We start from the raw sequence: 18,689 nt of genomic DNA on the forward strand, positions 1-18,689 counted from the left end.
ACATTGCTGTACTTGCCATATGCAATTTTAGCATGAAGTTTACTTATGCTTATGTCGGAGTTCCCGGGAGAGCCCATGACACTAAAGTGCTAACACATTGTGCTATAAAAGAAGCTTCTTTTCCCCATCCGCCTTTAGGAAAATATTACTTAGTGGACTCAGGTTATCCATCCAGAAGTGGTTATCTAGGACCTCATCGCAGAACTAGATATCATTTAGATCAGTTCAACAGAGGAGGACCACCGACAAACAGTCGGGAACTGTTTAACCGTAAGCATTCCGGTCTGAGATCAATAATTGAGCGGACGTTTGGTGTCTGGAAAGCCAAATGGAGAATTCTTGATAGGAAGCATCCTAAGTACAAGTTGAAGAAATGGATTAAGATTGTGACAGCAACAATGGCTCTCCATAATTTTATCAGAGATTCACAAGAGGAAGACAGAGATTTTGTTCACTGGGAAGTGGTGGAATCCTATGAACAACATGGTGATGAAAACTATGGACATGAACATGTTCCATACGTACCTACTGGTGATAGAGTGATGGAAGCTATGCGAGATTCTATCACTACTGAGATGGCAGAAGGAACTAGACTTCCATATTGAGATGACATGAGATTGAAGATTTCTTTTGAATTTATCTTTTTCATGTTTTAATATTGTGGACATTTTAGTTTGAGAGATCTACATTGTAAAAGTATTTTGGAGTTACATTTAGTATTTAAATTGAGATTTTGTAGTTTTTGTTTGCTATTGAATTATTGATGTTGTTATATTCCTAAATGATATAGATTGTTGTAATTTAAAAAAAAAAATAGATTTCATGAAAATAAATATTTAGAAATGTCAAAAATATTAATTTGTAAACTTTCTAAGTGTATATATATTTTTAATCAATATTTAAAAATACTATGATTAATATTAATATGAGAAAGTTATTAAATCAATACATGGGTAGTTTAGTCATTTTTAAAATCAAATCTATCTGGATGGATATGCAAAATGGAGAAACAAACACATCTCCATCCAGATAAATCATCCAGATGAATCATTTAATATCTTGTTCGTTTCATCATTTGGAGAAGAGATGAATCATCCACATAGATTATTTGAATGGATCATCTGGATGAATATGCAAAATGGAGAAACGAACAGGGCTTAACAAGACTAATTTAATTCTTTGTTCGTGTATCTTTAAAAAATAATAAGAATTGTGTGTGTATATAGAAAGCCTAAATACGTGGACTTTTAAAGAGCTTTTCTGTTTTATCTATATATTTTGTAGTTTAAATATATGTAAGACTAGTAACATTTTCATAAAGTTTTCAATAAAAAATAATACATGTGTACGCTCAAAATGTTTGATCGTTTTGATGTATAAGTACTATTCTAATTAATAATACTCATACTCATCATAGTGTTTATTGTGGGTTTTTACTTTTTACATTCTTAACTTAACATAAGTTTTTTTTTTTTTAATAAATAACTAAGAGATTCTAAATCATACATTTCCTCAGATTCAAGATCAGAGCATGTTATATTATCTTGTTTTAAGCGCTGCTCGAACCGTATCTTTAAACTTTTACCATAAATTTTTACCAATTAAGCTCTTAGGACAAGGACATTGGGAGTCCTTGCCCCTGTCCCTCAATCCAAAAGAAAAAAAAATCAAAAAAAAATTAAAAGGCGGGACGTACGTCCACGGACGACAGTCCTTGCCTTCTTCACGGGCCCCACTGCCATGTGGCGGCCCGCGATTGGTCGTCTAATTTTTTTTTTTTTTAGTTGTAAAAAAGAGAAAAAAAAAAAAAAAATTGGGACCAAATACGTCCTTCCAATGCCCATGGCCTTGCCAATTAGTTCTTAATACTTACATGTTAAACCAATCATTATTAATTCTAACTAAACCAGTCTCAGGTTTCAATCGTATGTACGGATAAACCAATTGAATAAATCAAGAATCATATCTTCTTTTGGCGTACGTCAAATGTTACAATTGCAAATTCTAGTAACCACAATCACACCTACCCCTAAACTACGTTTAAACCACGTTACCTTTTGTACAAACTACAAAGCGGTGAAGGAAAACCCTAGCCGCCACCGTCCCCTTTGAGCTGAGATTTGCTGCCTCTCCGCCGCCTAAGGCTTTCGCCGGTGGTGTGAGAGGGCTCTGCTTTTACTTTTCAGCTTTTGTTTTTGGTTTTTATAGTAGGTTGACTCGATCTCTTCTTCTCCGACCGTGCTGAGGAGTGGTTCACCATGGAGAGAGATCTCGGCTCGCTTCTCCTCCGTGAATCTGGTGGCGAGTTTCGAAGCTGTTTCATCCGGTCTTCTATGCAGCTCAGGGTGACGGATCTGGATAGTTGGGATGCGATCTGCTGCTTCCCCTGTCCCTTCCGCCGGAGATCCTAAATGGTCGGGTTTAAGCGGTTGAGTCGAGTCTTTGAGTCCACCGGTTGTTGGGGAAGGTTACGGGTCTGACGGTGACCGAGATTTGAGGTTATCCTCAAAGCCAGCTCTCTCGAACGCCTCCTCAATTCTCTGGTTCAGTCCGGATTGAGAACGAGTCAACAAGGCAGCTGCGATGTGGCCAATCCAAAAATGCACTGTGAGGTGAGGATATACTAATATGTGCTCCACTTCCTTATCTCAGGCTATTAGTATTCTGGTTCTGCTTGGTTATTTTGGAGAAGTCTCTGGACATGCTAGTTTGTTTCGCGTCTCTTGTCGGTTCAGTCGGATGTGTTATCCGTGTGTGGTTTTTAAGACCGAAATAACGAAATTCAAGGAAACCAAGGTCTTCTATGATGCACCTTTGGGTGGTGAAGCTATTGGGACAATTTTACACTCAGATCATGAGGGCCTAATAGTTTGGGATTGCTCTGTACTTCAGCATAGATGATGGTGTTCTTTGTGTAAGTAGTTGTTTTCGTGTCATAGGTTTAATTTAGGTGGTTTAATAGATGATTTCACTCTGAGTTGTGGAGTGTTTTCTATCTCATTGTGGTTTTAAAATGCAATGGTTGCTCGATCAGGTAGCGTTGGATCCGCTAGTGTTTCAGGGTGATACTAGATCAAACCATTGCATTTGGTCAAATTCTATAGAGGTGAATGTTTTGTACCTCGAATTTGGATGTAATCCTTTGGATAATGAATAGTTGAAGTTGAGCAAAAAAAAAAAAAAAAAAAAAAAAAACTACGTTTAAACCATTTTCCCTCAGCCGACCGTTAAGAAAACAAAACATAAAGAATCCAAGTTTGACCGTTAGATTCAACATATATATCAACTTACCTAAATGCTAAGATGATGATGAAACGATGACGTCAGGTGAGATTTTTTTTTCTTTTTTTTTTTTTGTCATCGGGGTGAGACAAAATATCACATTTTTACCCTATTTGTGTCTCTTTCTCTTTCAGTATCTCTATCTACACCTCTAGACGGACCTATATCTATATATCTCCCTATATATATTCTTATCTCCTGTTTACTTCATGCTCTCACACTTTGTTGCTGCACCTCCGAAAGACCGCTCGTATTGAGGAAACGCCTCTACAGCTCGTATAGTCCAACAAAACCCTAAGTTTCTATTTTTAATTTCTTCGTTATTTTATAAACCCTAAATTTTCTTCCTTTTAAATCCTCTCTCTTATGTGTTCTTATTTAAGGAAATAAATAATGGAATGGCCAACACCGACGAGCAATGTGCAAAATGAGAGAGTTGCTTTCATGCCACCGCCACGGTTGGAGTCTAACTGCTGGCTCCACAGCTTCAGCTATGATCCTTCTGCAGGTATACATATGCACACACACACACACATATATATACCAAAACAATTTCGTTTATTTAGTCATGGTCATATCTTTTTGTCGCGTTGTGATTGTAATGTGTTAAAGGTTCTTTATCCATTTTTACCAAAATGTAGGTCTATATAATGTAAACACACCTACAGATGTGTAAGTGTCGGTTTAATTTCTCGGTTTACATATCCATATCCGTGATTTTGTTTACGTCACAACAAAGTTTGTTGGTTTAACTATAAAAAGGCTTATAAAAACTATGTACGGATATATGTGTAGACTGTGTAGTGTCGGTTTAATTTTACGGTTTACAAACCCATAAACTTTGTTTTCTTCACGACAAATCTAAGAACTATAAAAGTCTTATAAGAACATGTAGATGTGTAAAGTGCTATATATAGTTTAATAAACAAAATTCATGAACATTGCTTTTTGTCACAACAAATCTATATAGAAGAGAATTTAATTAGTACATGCATCCTCTTTTAGGTTCAAATGCATTACCTTGAGTTATCTTCAATTTGGGATTTTTTTTTTTTTTTTTTTTTTTTGTAAACCAATTTGGGATTTTCTGTACGTAACAAACAAGGCAACGCTGCAGTCACATTTTTTTGGTTCATTTAAAATACAAAGTATTTATTTTATATAACCTTTTTCCCCACTTTCATGTGTTCGAAATTCTTGTAAATTATGAAATAGCAAAATTGCAATACACTACCGCATACGACATGAACCTGTCAAGATCATTTAATACAACTAGCTAGATTTTGTCGTTGTCATACAAAACCTATATTTTCTAGACGTCAGTCTAGAAGCCTTTGGGATTGTCTCGCTTCTCTGATGAGATGTGGAATAGATGTTCTTACGTCTTTCTTTATTTTGTGAACGACATCACTTTTTCAAAAACGTCGATATTCGTTTATGTTGTGCGTTTTGTCGCTTCTTATGTTTTTTTCTTTTAACATCTTTTTTCTACTGAATTGTTTTATATATCAGGGAATTCGTATACGCAAACCGGGCCGGTTATCGCTGTACCGGAATCAGAAAAGATGATCAATACGTACCAGTGTGATCCGAGTAACAACAACGAGATGATAAACAAGAAGAAGAAGAGGCTAACGAGTGAACAGTTAGCTTCACTTGAAGTAAGTTTCCAAGAAGATATCAAACTAGATTCAGACAGGAAACTAAAGCTGTCGAAGGAGCTTGGTCTGCATCCACGTCAGACAGCGGTTTGGTTTCAGAACCGCCGTGCGCGCTGGAAGGTGAAGCATCTCGAAGAGTCATACGACTCGCTTAGGCAAGAGTACGATGCTGTTTGGAGAGAGAAGCAGATGCTACACGATGAGGTCTAGGCACTATTCATATGGAGTCTCAATTAACAAAATATAATATTAATTTGCTTGTTTCAAAGAGACCCCTTAAAACAAGTTGATATGTGATGCAGGTGAAGAGGCTGAGAGCTATAATACTAAGAGATCAGGGTTTGATGATGAACAGCAACCAAATCGCCAGAGGAGATCAAGCTAACGGTATTGGTGGATACATTAATCCCATGATGGTTGGCTCTTCTCACGTGCGCTGGCCACCGATATCGCAGCCGCCTAACCCGTGGTAGTTACGTTGTTGCTGATCTTGGTGAGAGAGAGAGAGAGTACTCTTAATTATATAAAGCTCTAGACTTTGTACTTTTAGATTTGAGTAATGTTAAGACTGTGATCAAGCTTTTGCTCATTGTATGATTAATTTCTATCTTAAGTATTGTAACGTTTTTGTGTAACTTAAGAATGTTTTGGACGCCAGCAACATGTCTAGTTTGTTGAATAGCTTCCATGCCAAGAAACTGAAAACTTGTGAGTTTGGAGTAAATAACTTAAAAGAGTATAAAAACAAAACCAACTTGTTATGATGATCGTAACAACAATAATAGGCAAACATGGGAGCTTTCCGATCAAACAAGTTCTACGACCAGACGTACTACTGTCTCAGATTAAATTGAAATTCAGACGCAAAACGTGAATCCCAAGAATAAATGGATGATAAAAATAATACTTCACAGAGCAATTATAGCTGCAGAGGCAGAGAAGGTTATAATAGAGAGATTTATATACTTGAGATTTAAAAAAAAAAAAAAACCATGCGAATATAATTATTCGTGTATTACAATTACAAAATATTTTTATATTTTTTAAACACTCGAATATTATTTGACATAAACACTCGAATATTATTTGACACGTGAAAAAAACAAATATAATAATTTACAAGAAAAATCCCTTCGTAGTTTTCAGTTATTTCGATATAACAACCACTCGAAAAAAAAAAACCCGACAAAACCCAAAAACCCCAAACTTAGACCTCACGGATCCTCACATTCAATCTCCTTACCCAAATCGAATGAAGAATCATATGAAACACATCAAACCTCTTCGCCGGAGAATTCACTTCAAAGTGTCGCCTTACCTTCAACACTCTCCTGTACATCCTTAGGTACTGTCTAGGCGATATCGACGTCAATATCGTCTTCAAATTAGGTATGTCTTCCACCGAAACGATCACCGAAAACGATTTCCAATTCAATACATCGCTGAACGGAGGAACGTAGCCTGAGTTTATCAGAACGGGGACGCAGCCCGAGTAAAGTGCCTCCACGATCCTCGGGCTCGCAACCTCATAACCGCTGGGACAAATACAGAACTTGCTGTTCCGCATCATGTCCGAATAAGACGTTCCTCTAGGGAGATACTTGTGGACTCTAATGTCATTATCTTTGTCCTCCCAATGATCGAGCAAGACTGGCCTTACTGGTCCGTGTACACCCCCTGCAAAGAAGGCTAGTATTGGACGGCTGGAAGGTGACGGACCACCGACTAATCCTTTTAAGGATCCTGTCCGTAGATTAATCTCGGGTATTGACACATCTTTTCGTGGTTTGAATCTCTCTGACGTGTTGGCATTGCATAAAGCTCGAATAGAATTATGTCCTAGATGTGGATGAGAGAAACTTGCCTCAGGACCCTATATATACAAAAACAAAATCAAGAAATATAACATAACTAGCTAACAGGAAGATACAAGCGTAGCTAGTAGTGGGGAAAATATATTGTTAGCATACCCAGTCATGGCAAGAAAGTATGAAGTGATCGGCTCCAATGCTACGGTTCCAATAAGGGTATTTATCACCCACGAGATTGATGTAATCCCTAACTGTATTTCGGATGGGGCCAAAATCACGAGAGTTGCGTTCATACACATATCTTACCATCTTGACGACACTAAAGGGTAAGTAAAAAGCATGGGCCTTGTCGGGATTATTGGTCCGGAAACGAGTATCGGTTTCCATCTCGTAGATGAAACTTCCTTCCATGGAGTAGATGCTTTTACATGGACCGTCATGGAACAGTGGTGGCTCGCCTTCTTTGTACACATATATCTTGAACTGTTTCTCCATCTCTAAGTAACTCCTAAGCATTTCAATACGGGGTACCCAAAAAGAACGTAAGCACATGCACATAAAGGAAGCGAAATTAGCAAATCTATGCCATTCTCTACATTTGGACCACATGAAAACAATTGGTGCACATGTATATTACGTAATAGGATAAATATGTATAACAAACTCTGAATTTCACATACTCGGCCTCCTATAATTTAAAGTATTAAACCGACTCTGAAAACAACTATTACGAAATCACAGATTAGGATGTTTTCTCTGGTCTATATGTCAATTTTCAAAATATGCCGTCATTGGTTACCTTATTTTGCTAAACCATATAAGATGGGCCAATAATGATATAATACTCTCTTGCTTTTACGGATGTAGCCCCGAAAAGAATTAAGGTATGTGATTCCTTTAGTCTGGTTACGCATATAAGATGTGACACCACAAAAACAAAATGTTCTCGATCAAGACGAATTTATAAATCAGCCTTACTTATACGTAAGAACCAGTACAATTATATTTCAAAAAAAAAAAAAAATCAGCAATTACTACGCAAGTCACTAATTAGAAAACCACTCGAACATAATTAAAATTTAATTGGGACTTCATTGCCACGTTTCGCCATTGTATAAATTAAAGACCAGTTCCAGACCTTAATTATGATTCATAATGCCAAACCCGTTTGACTTAAATTTAATTAACATAAATTCTTAACGAGCCAATAAATTCTTAGTCCCAACCGTTAGACTCTGATTTAATCCAAATAAATTCTTTATTAGTGAGCTCAAATAATTATTTAACTTACCGATGAAAGACCTTAGCGTTCCAATACATAGGACCAAGAGGAACATAGTCCGGGTCGTCCACGGGATCGTCCATCGAAGCGGCTTTAATAGAGGCTCGAGCTTTTTGTAGCTCCAATTCGATCTTCTCTAAATTGCTGAGAACTCTTCTCTTCTTTGGTTCCGATGATGCCGTAGTCGTGACGTTATCATTACTCGCTACAGTAATATTGTTGATCGGATTCAATCGAACGGTCCGATTATAATTACCCTGTTCAACAATAGTTATCCCATATTAATAATTTGAACTACTTTTAAAAAAAAACCAAAATAAATTGACATGTGTTGTTGATTAATTAGTTCATATTTAGACCACCCGACCGTACAAATACCAAGAAAACATTTCTCTATAGGCATTTGCTTTATTGATCTGAGGTTTGCGCATCCTCAATATTAATTAGAGTTTACAGTTGACTAGTATGTATATTAATTATTTTTTTTACAGTTGACTGTAGTTTGACCACGAAATTTAAAACGTAAATGTTATGATGAGTGTTGGTATAAAATTAAATATTTTGAGTTATTAGAAAATAAAACAGCCGAAAAGAAGAAATTAAAATAACATGCAAAGATGAAGAACGAAGAAAGGAATAATTCTTGATATTTTCTGATTTAAGTAATATGTCTCGAACCTGAACAGATTCCACTTTAGTCGATAAAGATGAAGCTGGTAACGACGGGAGTATAATATCTGGTGGCAAAGGAGACGGCGCCGGCGCCGTCGTCGGGGGTGAAGGGAGATGATGAGAAGTGGACGACGACAAAGACGTTAACAAAGATGTTGGATCTTTAGGACCAAGATTTACAAAGACGAAACAGGAAACAAGAATGACAAGAGGAACCATGAAGAGAAAGAGTTTAGTAGAATACGATGAGGAACATGCAGACATGTTTCTACAGTGCTTGCCATGATCATCAACGTCTTCATCTCCCATCCCTCTCTCTCTCTCTCTTTTCTTTTGAGAAGAAACTGATGAAGAGATTAAAGGAGAAATAATCAATTTCAAAAGAGAGAGTTTTTGTTTGTATTCGAAATTGTTTGTTTTGCTTTCGGTTTTAGGAGCAAAGAAGAAAATTAAATAAAAAAGAAGGTGAATGGAAGAATAACATTTGGTAATAAGTGGTTGCTTCCTCTTGCCAAGCGTCATCTTTCGACTCTTCTCTTTTCTTTCACATGCAAACTTTCTTCTTATTTCTCTTTTCACCCCCAAACGTTTTGTTTCTATCAATTTCTACCCTTCCTCGACCAAATCCAAACTCTCGCATTTACAACTAATATTATATAATTACGGACATCATTCACAGAACGGGTTGAAAACATTTACTAATAACTCATTGGAGAATTTTCTAGTTATATATTGATCCTTGTCAAAATCGATGTATTAATTGGAAAATACTTGCGAAATAAAGTAAAGATATGTAGCGTATCTTGATTTTGTTGTTATAGGTTTAGGAATTTATTAACGGTAGCTTTGATTAATGTTAACGGTTATTTGATATTTTTTCCTTTCACCAGGAATGTCACTTTACTATTTTCACATACGAAAGAAAATGTACAAAATATCTCTCATATTTGTTTCAAATATATACTAAAGTTATTCCTTTCTCTAATTAACTAAAGTTAAAATCGAGTTTGTCGTTAGTAAAATTATGTTGGAAATACAAACTATACTTTCTGTAAAACAAAAATATATAAACAAAGGAACCTCTGTTTTAAAAAATACGTGTGTGGGGAGGGGATAGTAAGAATATAAATATATACGATTTGAAAGAATGAAAAAAATGATTTTATATAAACTAGCATTAAAAATATGATTTCATAATAAAAACTGAAAAAACAATTGTGTTATTCTCTACTAAACCTGAAAGAAAATTAATTATTATGATGGAATAAATAATTAATTTGTATATAAATCAAAAAAACTTCTCTCGGTTTCCCTTTTTACCCCAAACTTTTTAATTCCTATCAGTTTCCAGCATATCCTAATTCCTATCAGTTTCCAGCATATCCAAACCCAAAAACGTTTAACAACTTATAAACCTCCGTTTCTTTTTTTTTGATTTGGACAATTACAAACTTATATAAGTGAAACATCACAAAGACTATGGTTTTGGTTGATTCACCACCGATCTCTACAAGAACACTTGCCATTCACAAAATGATGAAAACCGGAAGAATCTCTCAAAACTATCTCTCTCTTTACCACAATTGAAATATACTTGAAGAACTCGTGACAGTCACCACAGAGCATCACGTTCTTCACAACCCGAACCGGCTTCCCCCGAGTATCGCTCGTAAGAATGCCATAAGTCACTGCGAGTTTCGCGCTGTGGTGAAACAAGAAACTCTTCTTCATGAACTCATCAACCTCCTGAAGAACAAACTCTGTGTTTGGTTCGTATCCAGCTTTCAGACATTCCATTATCAGTATCTCCAGTCCGCTGTATATGTCTTTCTCTCGCGGGTGGGATGTGTCACGCGCGTGAAAGGAATGTACTTTGTTCTCGTGGATTATCCAGCTTCTAGAAGGATGTTTCCGGTAACCTCTTTCCCGCATTTCCTCTCTTATCATTTCAGAGCGATGCCAAAGTCCAGCAGCTGAGTAGATGTTGGATTTGAGGATGTACTCAGACGGGGTTTCAGGTTTGGTTGATAGTATTAGCTTTGCTACTCGTTTCGCGACGCTTGTGTTCGAATGGACTCTGCAGCTATCAAGCAGAGCTCTCAAAACAGAGACCTCGGGCTGAAATGGCATCGTGTTTATTGTGTCTTCTGCTTCTTCAAGTAGACCCCAATGACCCAAAACACGGACGAATGCAGTGTAATGTTCAGTCATTGGTTCAATGTCATAAATAGACTTCATGGAGAGAAACAGATCACGGCAGCTACTAAGCTTATTTGACTCTGTATACCGAAATGCAGTAATAACAAGAGTGAGGGTGATCATGTCAGGCTTGATCTCTTCCTCATTCATCTTTAACCATAGAGCCAGTACCTTTTCACCATTTCTTTGAAGGATGTAGCAAGAAATCAAACTGTTCCAAGAAACAACATCATGTTCTTGCATAGTGTTGAAAACCTTTATGGCATCATCTGAGTCACAACATTTCGAGTACATGCTAATCAAAGAATTTCCCAAGCCTACGTCAGAAAAGTACCCACCTTTAAGAGCATGGCAATGGATCTGATAACCCATTTCCCGAAACCCTAATGTCCCACAGACCGCAAGAATCAAAGTCAACGAAATTTCATCTAAAAACAACTTTTCTTCACAGAGAGTGCGATGAAATAGCGATACAGCCTTATCAGGTAAGCCATCCCGAGCGTAACCACCAAGTATTGACGTCGTTGCCTTCGAACTATCGAGGTTAGAAGGCCATTGGTCAAACATCTCCTCAGCATCTGACATCCTTTCACATCTTGTGCACATATCAAGCAATGCAGTCTGGATACAAGGGTTTAAAAGACATCCAAACTTAATACAAAACGCGTGAATTTGCTCGCTTAGTTTCTTCTCTGAAACTAAACCACAAGCGTCGACAGCGCTTGTTAAACTGAAATCCGTCAATTCAACACCTCTCTGCAGCATTTCAGTGAATAATCTCAGTGCCTTTAAGCCATGCCCGTTTCTACAGAACCCAGCCATGAGAGCGTTATATGTAATAGTGTTTTTCTCAGTTATATTCTCGAATATCTCAACAGCGGAATCCACCATTCCAAATGCCATGTAAGCTGTGATCATCTCCGTGGAAGTAACAGCATCTTGCACCATCATCATGTCGTACAAACTCTCTACCTTTTTAATATCCCCAAATTTAGAATAAAACCCAATCAGAGCGTTACTCACACTCAATTCCTGCATCAACCCAATTCTAATAGCACGACCATGGAGTTCTCTGCCTCTCAATAAGTCATCAGAATCAGTGCAAGAGCTCAAAAGCGCTGACAGCGTAAAACAATCAACTCCAAGTCCTTGGACTCTGTTCATCTCATAAAACAAACCGAAAGCTTTATCCGACATTCCCTCTTTCACCAAACTCGAAATCACAGTGTTCCACGAAGTCACATCTCTGTGAGGAATTTCATCAAACAGCTTCAGCACATCATTACACGAAGACCCAGAATCCTTAGCGTACAAACTCATTAACGAATTGCCAACAAAGACAGAATTCAAAAACCCTGATTTAACAATCAATCCATGAATCTGAATCCCAAGCGAGAATCGCGAAACTCTCGCGCAAGCAGTCAAAATTGCTACAAAGGTATACTCGTTGGGCTGGACAATACCTGCTTTTCTCATCCTGAAGAAGACCTTAAGAGCCTCAATTTCAAGGTTCAATTTTGAGAAACCCGAGATCAGAGCTGTGTAAGAAACCACCGTCGGTGAAGTCATAGACATGAAGACGAGAAAAGCCTCTCGAGGGAAGCCAAGTTTGAGATAAGTAGAGATAAGGGCATTTCCAAGACGGGGTTTTTCTACTCTGAGCTTAAGAAACGAAGCGTGAACAGCTCTTGTAACCTCGACGTCGTGGTATTGAGCAGACAAGCGAAGCAGATAGAAAAACCCATCAACAATAGATTCAATCTCTTCCGTTTCTTTCTTCTCAAACGATGAAGATGAGGAGGAAGAAGAAGAACACTCATTGATGTTTACTGGTGAAAGAGACAGAGACGCAGAGAGAGAACAGAGGCGTTCTGGTTTTCGATAGAGCGAGAGAGAGGAATGAAGTTTCGAGCGACGGTTCGGAGGAATTGAAGGTGGGATATGAGGAAGATTCAGGAGGCAGTGATGATTAACGGTGGACATGAATAAGATTAGAGAAGCGCTCGGGCGCTAAATCGCCATGGATGATAAACCTTTTTACTTTGTCCTCTTTTACTTCAGAAGAGAAACCAATTTTTGTAATGGAGAAATTTAATTTAGTCCCTATATTAGTTAATGTATACACATTTCGCCCTAATTTATTGATCTGATAAAATATCTCCATAACTGATTATACAAAAATTAGTAACATTAACTGATTTCGATGTAACTAAAAACGTTACATAAGACAAACGATGGATATGGATAATTTAAAGAAAATATAAAAAGGTAGAAAGGCAAATTTTATGTTAATAATATACCCAGCCATTCATTCAGATATATAATCTAAGATATTTTCATCATATCATTTGGATTCAATGTTACGGAATAAACTTAGGTTCAAGAGATAAGAGGGATTCCTTGGAGGATAAGATTATTTGCGATAACACGATTGGCTGCCTCGGATGGATGAAAGCCATCCCAAAACACGTAACTCGTAGCATTCGAACATGTACCGACCGATCTTGCGTTGCACAGGAACGAAGTTTCCATTGTTCCGGTTCCACAACAAGCCCTTCTTGATTCAAAGAAACCTATATTCAAGTGTAGGTGATTATTTAGCTGTCAAATAAAGTTGCATGTCCACGGTGTGTTATAAAAAAAATCGTACCATTCTCGACAGGGTTCATGACCATGCTTAAGAGAGGGTTATAGATGTCGAGGACGACCAATTTCAGACCGGGAAGCATGTTTGTTAAGGACATAGAAGTGTTGTTGAGTTTGGTATTGAAGGACACCGCGTCCTGGTTTAGTCTTTCAACGCATGCATTGTCCCCGGCTCCACCAAACATCGTTATCGCCGCCGGTAAACATCCCAACGGCGGTAACGTCGTCACTCCTATCCTTCTAGCCCCTAAATTATACAAGTTCTGCCCAAAAAGAAAAATCATGCATATGGGTTCATCATATATCAGAGTAAACTGAGAGATTAAAAAGAAAATGCACGATATGGTGTTGGTTAAGTTACTTGGACAAAGGTGGTATAGAATTTCATGAGACGATCTGAGTATCGATCAGGCGTGAAAATCCGGTTAAGGATCGGATTGATGTAATAGCTTTGAAGAAAATCGCTTGATCCCGTGCTTAGAAGATGAACCGCGCCTGAGAATATCTCGTTTGCTCTTTCTCTTCCCACCATGTTGGTGACTTTGTTTTGGTACTCCTTGTAGTTTTTCAGCTGTTGGTTCAATGTGATTGCGTTCTATAAATTGAGATAAACCACAAAATGTTTAAAGCATTCCCTGGTTAACTAACTTAATAGCCGGATCAAACCGGGTCAAGGATGTTAATTTACGTATAATAGGGCAGTTCCGTCGTGAAAACCGGAAGCACCAGAGGCGAAATTGGCCCCGGTTAACAAATTTGTCCCATTTGCATCTTGGCTAAGGTACGCCACCGGGTAAGAAGTGAAGCCTAAACTCTCAGCTGCTCAAACAACAAAGAACAAAGCCTGAGCAAAAGGAAGTGAAAGATGCATGGTACTACAACGTGAATATATATAGTTTGAACCGGTAAAGTCGGTGGCGAGTTTTCCATTAGAGAAACGGCCGGTGGCATTGTGGGCGAAGAAGTCACGTCCGTAGGGAGGGAAATTGGCCTTGACGAGGGTACCGAGACGGTTGTTGTTACCGGCATCTACAACTGAATCTCCCATTATGATCAAAGCCGGTACAAGAGGCTGACCGGTCCCAACGGTGCCGGCGTAGAATCCGGAAAGAACCAAAAAGCTCATCAACATTGTAAGCATCTTCATTTTCTCTTTGAATGTAGTGAAAAAACTTAAAAGAGAGGGTTGAGTTGAGTGGATAAGTAGTGAATTGTTTCGGGGTTTTAAAGGGACTAGCTAGAGAGAGTAGTGAAGATGCTTGAAAAACAAGGAACATTTTTTAATTTGTTTGAAGCTGCATGCATCAATCTAAATCCTCTTTTGCATATTTATTCACCACTCAAAACTAATTAAATCTCCTTATTTATTTCGGGAACTTATTAATCACTAAAAATAGTGTCTCTGATTTTTGTGTTAGAAAGCATTTCAAAAATCATTAGAAAGATTAGAAAACATAGATATGATACATTTCATAAATCATTTAAATGTGAAAATCCTTATAATTAACCAATCTAGCTTTTTTGTTTTTGTTTTTCGTTTTTTTTGTGTGTGTGTGGGTAAACATCTCGAAAATTAGCATATGATCGATGAATGAAGTCGGTGGTAGTAACGTCGTATTCTAGAAGTAAAAGAAGGTAAACATTAAACACGCAATGCATCCACAAGAAGACATACGTACGTCACCTCTCACATTTTTCACGCAATCACAAGGAACAGAAAGTAGTTGATTAATTATATCTCGTTGTTAAATTAATTATAGTTTTGAGTTTAATTAGTCAAAAAAAGAGATCACATGTTTTAGCATGTGAATGAACCTAACTTCCACTTAACTTTTACTTCCTAAATTCTTTGTTACAAACCTTTTTAGTTATTTTCCTCGACTCTCCTCCTATACGTCATATCATTTTATTTTTTCTAAACCTAAATATGTAACCAATATACCTATAGTCTCTAGTCATCACCTGCAATTGCAAAACTGGTTTTGAATTTTGACCATGTGCATGTTTACAGTAATCTTGCATACAGTTCAATGTCACTCTGTTCCTTCCGTTACAGGATCCAATTGGGTCCGTATGGACTCTTATTGGGCTTTGAATTGGAAGTAACTGTTTGTGCAAGGGGGGAGCAACTACAATAATGATACGAGATTTTTGGGACGATACGAAACAGTTTTCTTTATTAGCTTTTGCGGAAAATCCGAAGTTACAAAGAGAGAAGTCTCGCTGCGGCAGTTAAAGACTATCTGCCGAGCTGAGAACCTAATACGAAACAGAAGTGCAAAATCACGAGAGAGAGAGTCGCGGCGGGAATCTCGGGCTAGGGCGAGTTCGGGCGCGGCACGATTCTCAGTCTGGTGGATAATAACCTCTGGACCCATCCCTGTTCCAAACAGTTGTTTAATGTATTTATAGTGGCGCAGAAACCTAGAAGCTCTTTGTGTCTCCTTGGCGAATGACGATTTTACCCCTGCGAAGGTGCTGGGCCTGTTTTTGGGTGAAAGGCTTCATTAATTGACACATCTTGTTTTATAGGCCTTCTAACTTGGAAGGGGCAAGGCCCATATCCAACAATAGTCCCCCCCCTTTAGTCCGATTTGCGAGAATCCTTTTGAGCTTGACGGGCTGGTTCTGGGCGTAGGCTAGTTGGTCGTAAAACAAGATGGGCAAGTTTGCGGAGACTTTGAATTGCCTTGCTGCATACTTAGAGCTTCAAATCTTCTTGTGATGTCTTGGCGCGTTTCTCGGAGAGAGCGGATCATTCTCGGGATGAATAGTGACTTGGCACGTTTTCCGAGAAGAGCGGATCATTCTCGGGATGAATAGTGACTTGGCACGTTTTCCGAGAAGAGCGGATGATTCTCGGGATGAATAGTGACTTGGCACGTTTTCCGAGAAGAGCGGATCATTCTCGGGATGAATAGTGACTTGGCACGTTTTCCGAGAAGAGCGGATCATTCTCGGGATGAATAGTGACTTGGCACGTTTTCCGAGAAGAGCGGATCATTCTCGGGATGAATAGTGACTTGGCACGCTTCACGAGGCGAGCGGATCATTCTCGGGATGAATAGTGACTTGGCACGTTTTCCGAGAAGATCGGATCATTCTCGGGATGAATAGTGACTTGGCACGCTTCACGAGGCACGGGAGCTAGGTGTATGGTGAAATTTAGGTCATGTGTTTTTACCTCGGTAAACGCGCTGGGTCCCCCACTATATATATGTCCCCTTGCTATTTTTTTTACTCTTTGGCTTCCTCCTCTCGGTAAAAAGGTAAAATCTTTCTCCTCTTTCTCTCTCTCTTCTTCTTTGTTTTAATTTTGATTTGGTTTGGTCGTATGCTCCTTTCTTCGAATCTTCTTTGTTTTGTTGTCATGTGGTCTACGATTTGTGTTTGGCTTGGATTTTCTCTCGGATTTTTCTTCCCACATTGAAGCTTATCAAGCAACAACAATATCTCTCCTCTTCAACTTGTCTTGACTTCGGGGTTCAAAGCGCAAAGAGCCTCGAGCTCCTCCCTCTTGCCTAGTTCGGATTGTCCTCTCCGCTCTAGATCCACGGCGAGCTCGCCGTCCTGAGACCAGCGGAAGCGTGATGATACTGTGGCGAACTTGATCTCGGCGGATCTTGGTGCTTTAACGCCGTGCCGCAGCGGGGTCGTGACGAAGGGTTGACGCGACGCTGCCGAGACGGACTTGCGATGGGGCGAGGTCGGGGCTGCGCCGTGACGAGGCGGGACGGAGACGAGCTTGTTTGGGCGAGGTCGGGGCTGCGCCGTGACGAGGCGGGACGGAGACGAGCTTGTTGGGCGAGGCCGGGGCTGTGCCGTGATGAGGCGGCGTGGTTAATGCCTTGGCCGTGGTAGACCTTTAGTTTGACGACACGGCGCCGAGGTGAGTTTCTTCCGAAACGGGCTGCTTTTGATCTAGATCGGAGTTGAAATGCCGTGTGAGTCCGTCGTGTCGAAGCTATGGCGGTTTTTGGTCGCGGCGACGTGTTGCCGCGGCGAGCTCCTAGCGCCGTAGCGAGGTGTTCCCGTGGCGAGCTCCAAGTGCCGTGGCGAGTTTTCGATGGACCGAGGTTGGAGCCGTGCCGCGGCGGGGCTTCCGGAATGAGGTACCGTCGAAATGAGGCGTCGTCGAGACGGGCTGCGGTGAGTCGCTTCCGAGATGAGAGGTGATTGCATCGTGGCAAAGTGCGACAAAGGGAGACGGTGTCGTGCCGAGCCTTCATTGCCGAGGTGGAATGTTGGTGCCGTTGGAACTGGGCCGCGCCGCCGAGATGGGCCATGACGGGGGTGCGTAAACTTTGTGCCGCGACGGAGCTGCCGTGCCGGAAGATGAGGTGGCCGCGCCCGTTGCTTTGTCTTGGAGAAGTTGTGACGAGATAGAATATATGATCCGGCTGCGGCGGGACTTGGTCAATGATCTTTTAAAATGCCGGGGTCGTTGTGAAGTCTTGGCCGCGGCGATACTTGGCGTGGCGAAATGGCGTCGAAGGGATCGCGATGGGGTCGTGTTACCGAGCCGGAACTTCATCGAGTTCAGTTCGAACCGTCATGCCAATTTCGTCACGTCTCGTCTCTCGCCGCGCCAATGCCGAAATATGACGAATGTGGTGTTGTGTCAAGGTTGTCGTGTTTCCGGACTCGTCTCGTCTCATCTCTCGTAATGTTTGATCGCTCGTTGGTTTTGTGAAAAGTTGGCTTCTGACCGGAATTCGAAACCATGGATTTGGCGGGATACGAAAGTTTTGAGACACTTCTCGACTTCTAGATTTTGATACGGTCCTTGGTTACTTTTGCAAGGTATCGATGTCTCAGTTCGCGGGAAATCATGTCGGTGGAGTCGATCCGTTTGATGGCGTTCCGGACGAGCTACAAAGAGACGACTATCGCCAACTTGAACGTGGATTTGCGGATGATTATGGTGGGACTCACGCCGCCTGGCGTGGCTTCAGTGGTTCCGAAGAGACTCTCGGAGACTTAACGGAGGAGGACGTGCGCAATCTCGATGGATTGCTTCCTTCGTGCAGCAATGGGGGCACACTAGTTCCCGGGGAGCCAAGTACTCGCCGTGGAAAGGTGTTTGAAGATGTTGTCGGTTCGAGTTCGAGAAATCCTCATCGGTCTATAGTTTCG

The 18,689-nt window shown here is 39.9% G+C and overlaps 6 protein-coding genes across 6 annotated transcripts in view; 2 read left to right on the plus strand and 4 right to left on the minus strand.

The window, feature by feature from the left end:
* LOC111830109 overlaps positions 1 to 752 on the plus strand; it is a 1,630-nt gene extending 878 nt beyond the window's left edge. Inside the window, exon 2 of the mRNA XM_023781312.1 lies at positions 32 to 752. Within this exon, the coding sequence (XP_023637080.1) occupies positions 33 to 605 (573 nt within the window). The 5' untranslated portion in view covers position 32 and the 3' untranslated portion in view covers positions 606 to 752. The remainder of the gene's footprint in view (positions 1 to 31) is intronic.
* Positions 753 to 3,675: 2,923 nt separating this feature from the next.
* Positions 3,676 to 5,416, plus strand: LOC17882125 (putative homeobox-leucine zipper protein ATHB-51). The gene is made up of 3 exons (XM_006289792.2): positions 3,676 to 3,790; positions 4,795 to 5,147; positions 5,246 to 5,416. Exons 1-3 carry the CDS (start codon positions 3,676 to 3,678, stop codon positions 5,414 to 5,416), a joined length of 639 nt encoding a protein of 212 aa, XP_006289854.2.
* A 583-nt stretch (positions 5,417 to 5,999) lies between these two features.
* On the minus strand, positions 6,000 to 9,094 carry LOC17881247 (probable glycosyltransferase At5g03795). The gene is made up of 4 exons (XM_006287330.2): positions 8,715 to 9,094; positions 8,046 to 8,293; positions 6,914 to 7,262; positions 6,000 to 6,816 (listed from the first exon to the last, which is right to left on the minus strand). The coding sequence occupies exons 1-4, from the start codon at positions 9,015 to 9,017 to the stop codon at positions 6,151 to 6,153; spliced, it is 1,566 nt and encodes a 521-aa protein (XP_006287392.2). The 5' UTR covers positions 9,018 to 9,094; the 3' UTR covers positions 6,000 to 6,150.
* Positions 9,095 to 10,106: 1,012 nt separating this feature from the next.
* Positions 10,107 to 12,945, minus strand: LOC17884085 (pentatricopeptide repeat-containing protein At5g03800). The gene has a single exon (XM_006286966.2). The coding sequence runs from the start codon at positions 12,888 to 12,890 to the stop codon at positions 10,203 to 10,205; it is 2,688 nt and encodes an 895-aa protein (XP_006287028.1). The 5' UTR covers positions 12,891 to 12,945; the 3' UTR covers positions 10,107 to 10,202.
* Positions 12,946 to 13,025: 80 nt separating this feature from the next.
* Positions 13,026 to 14,736, minus strand: LOC17882919 (GDSL esterase/lipase At5g03820). Its single transcript, XM_006286581.2, has 5 exons — positions 14,457 to 14,736; positions 14,242 to 14,372; positions 13,915 to 14,148; positions 13,558 to 13,816; positions 13,026 to 13,480 (listed from the first exon to the last, which is right to left on the minus strand). Exons 1-5 carry the CDS (start codon positions 14,698 to 14,700, stop codon positions 13,287 to 13,289), a joined length of 1,062 nt encoding a protein of 353 aa, XP_006286643.1. The 5' UTR covers positions 14,701 to 14,736; the 3' UTR covers positions 13,026 to 13,286.
* Positions 14,737 to 17,098: 2,362 nt separating this feature from the next.
* Positions 17,099 to 17,782, minus strand: LOC111830229 (putative uncharacterized protein ENSP00000383309). The gene has a single exon (XM_023781881.1). It carries the CDS (start codon positions 17,780 to 17,782, stop codon positions 17,099 to 17,101), a length of 684 nt encoding a protein of 227 aa, XP_023637649.1.
* Positions 17,783 to 18,689: the final 907 nt, after the last annotated feature.

Source organism: Capsella rubella, unplaced genomic scaffold (assembly GCF_000375325.1).
Source record: "Capsella rubella cultivar Monte Gargano unplaced genomic scaffold, Caprub1_0 scaffold_6, whole genome shotgun sequence".
Classification (NCBI taxonomy): domain Eukaryota; kingdom Viridiplantae; phylum Streptophyta; class Magnoliopsida; order Brassicales; family Brassicaceae; genus Capsella; species Capsella rubella.

Bases quoted from the DNA above. Each gene is read 5' to 3' on its own strand.
- LOC17884085 (XM_006286966.2), bottom strand. From the start codon at position 12,890: ATGTCCACCGTTAATCATCACTGCCTCCTGAATCTTCCTCATATCCCA.
- LOC111830229 (XM_023781881.1), bottom strand. From the start codon at position 17,782: ATGAAGGCTCGGCACGACACCGTCTCCCTTTGTCGCACTTTGCCACGA.
- LOC17882125 (XM_006289792.2), top strand. From the start codon at position 3,676: ATGGAATGGCCAACACCGACGAGCAATGTGCAAAATGAGAGAGTTGCT. The intron at 3,791-4,794 runs GTATACATATGC...TTTATATATCAG, and splicing joins CAGCTATGATCCTTCTGCAG to GGAATTCGTATACGCAAACC. The intron at 5,148-5,245 runs GTCTAGGCACTA...TATGTGATGCAG, and splicing joins AGCAGATGCTACACGATGAG to GTGAAGAGGCTGAGAGCTAT.
- LOC17881247 (XM_006287330.2), bottom strand. From the start codon at position 9,017: ATGGGAGATGAAGACGTTGATGATCATGGCAAGCACTGTAGAAACATG. The intron at 8,294-8,714 runs GTTCGAGACATA...ATTGTTGAACAG, and splicing joins CTAAAGTGGAATCTGTTCAG to GGTAATTATAATCGGACCGT. The intron at 6,817-6,913 runs GTATGCTAACAA...TTGTATATATAG, and splicing joins TACTTTCTTGCCATGACTGG to GGTCCTGAGGCAAGTTTCTC.
- LOC17882919 (XM_006286581.2), bottom strand. From the start codon at position 14,700: ATGAAGATGCTTACAATGTTGATGAGCTTTTTGGTTCTTTCCGGATTC. The intron at 14,149-14,241 runs GTAAATTAACAT...CTCAATTTATAG, and splicing joins ACGGAACTGCCCTATTATAC to AACGCAATCACATTGAACCA. The intron at 13,481-13,557 runs GTACGATTTTTT...ACTTGAATATAG, and splicing joins CATGAACCCTGTCGAGAATG to GTTTCTTTGAATCAAGAAGG.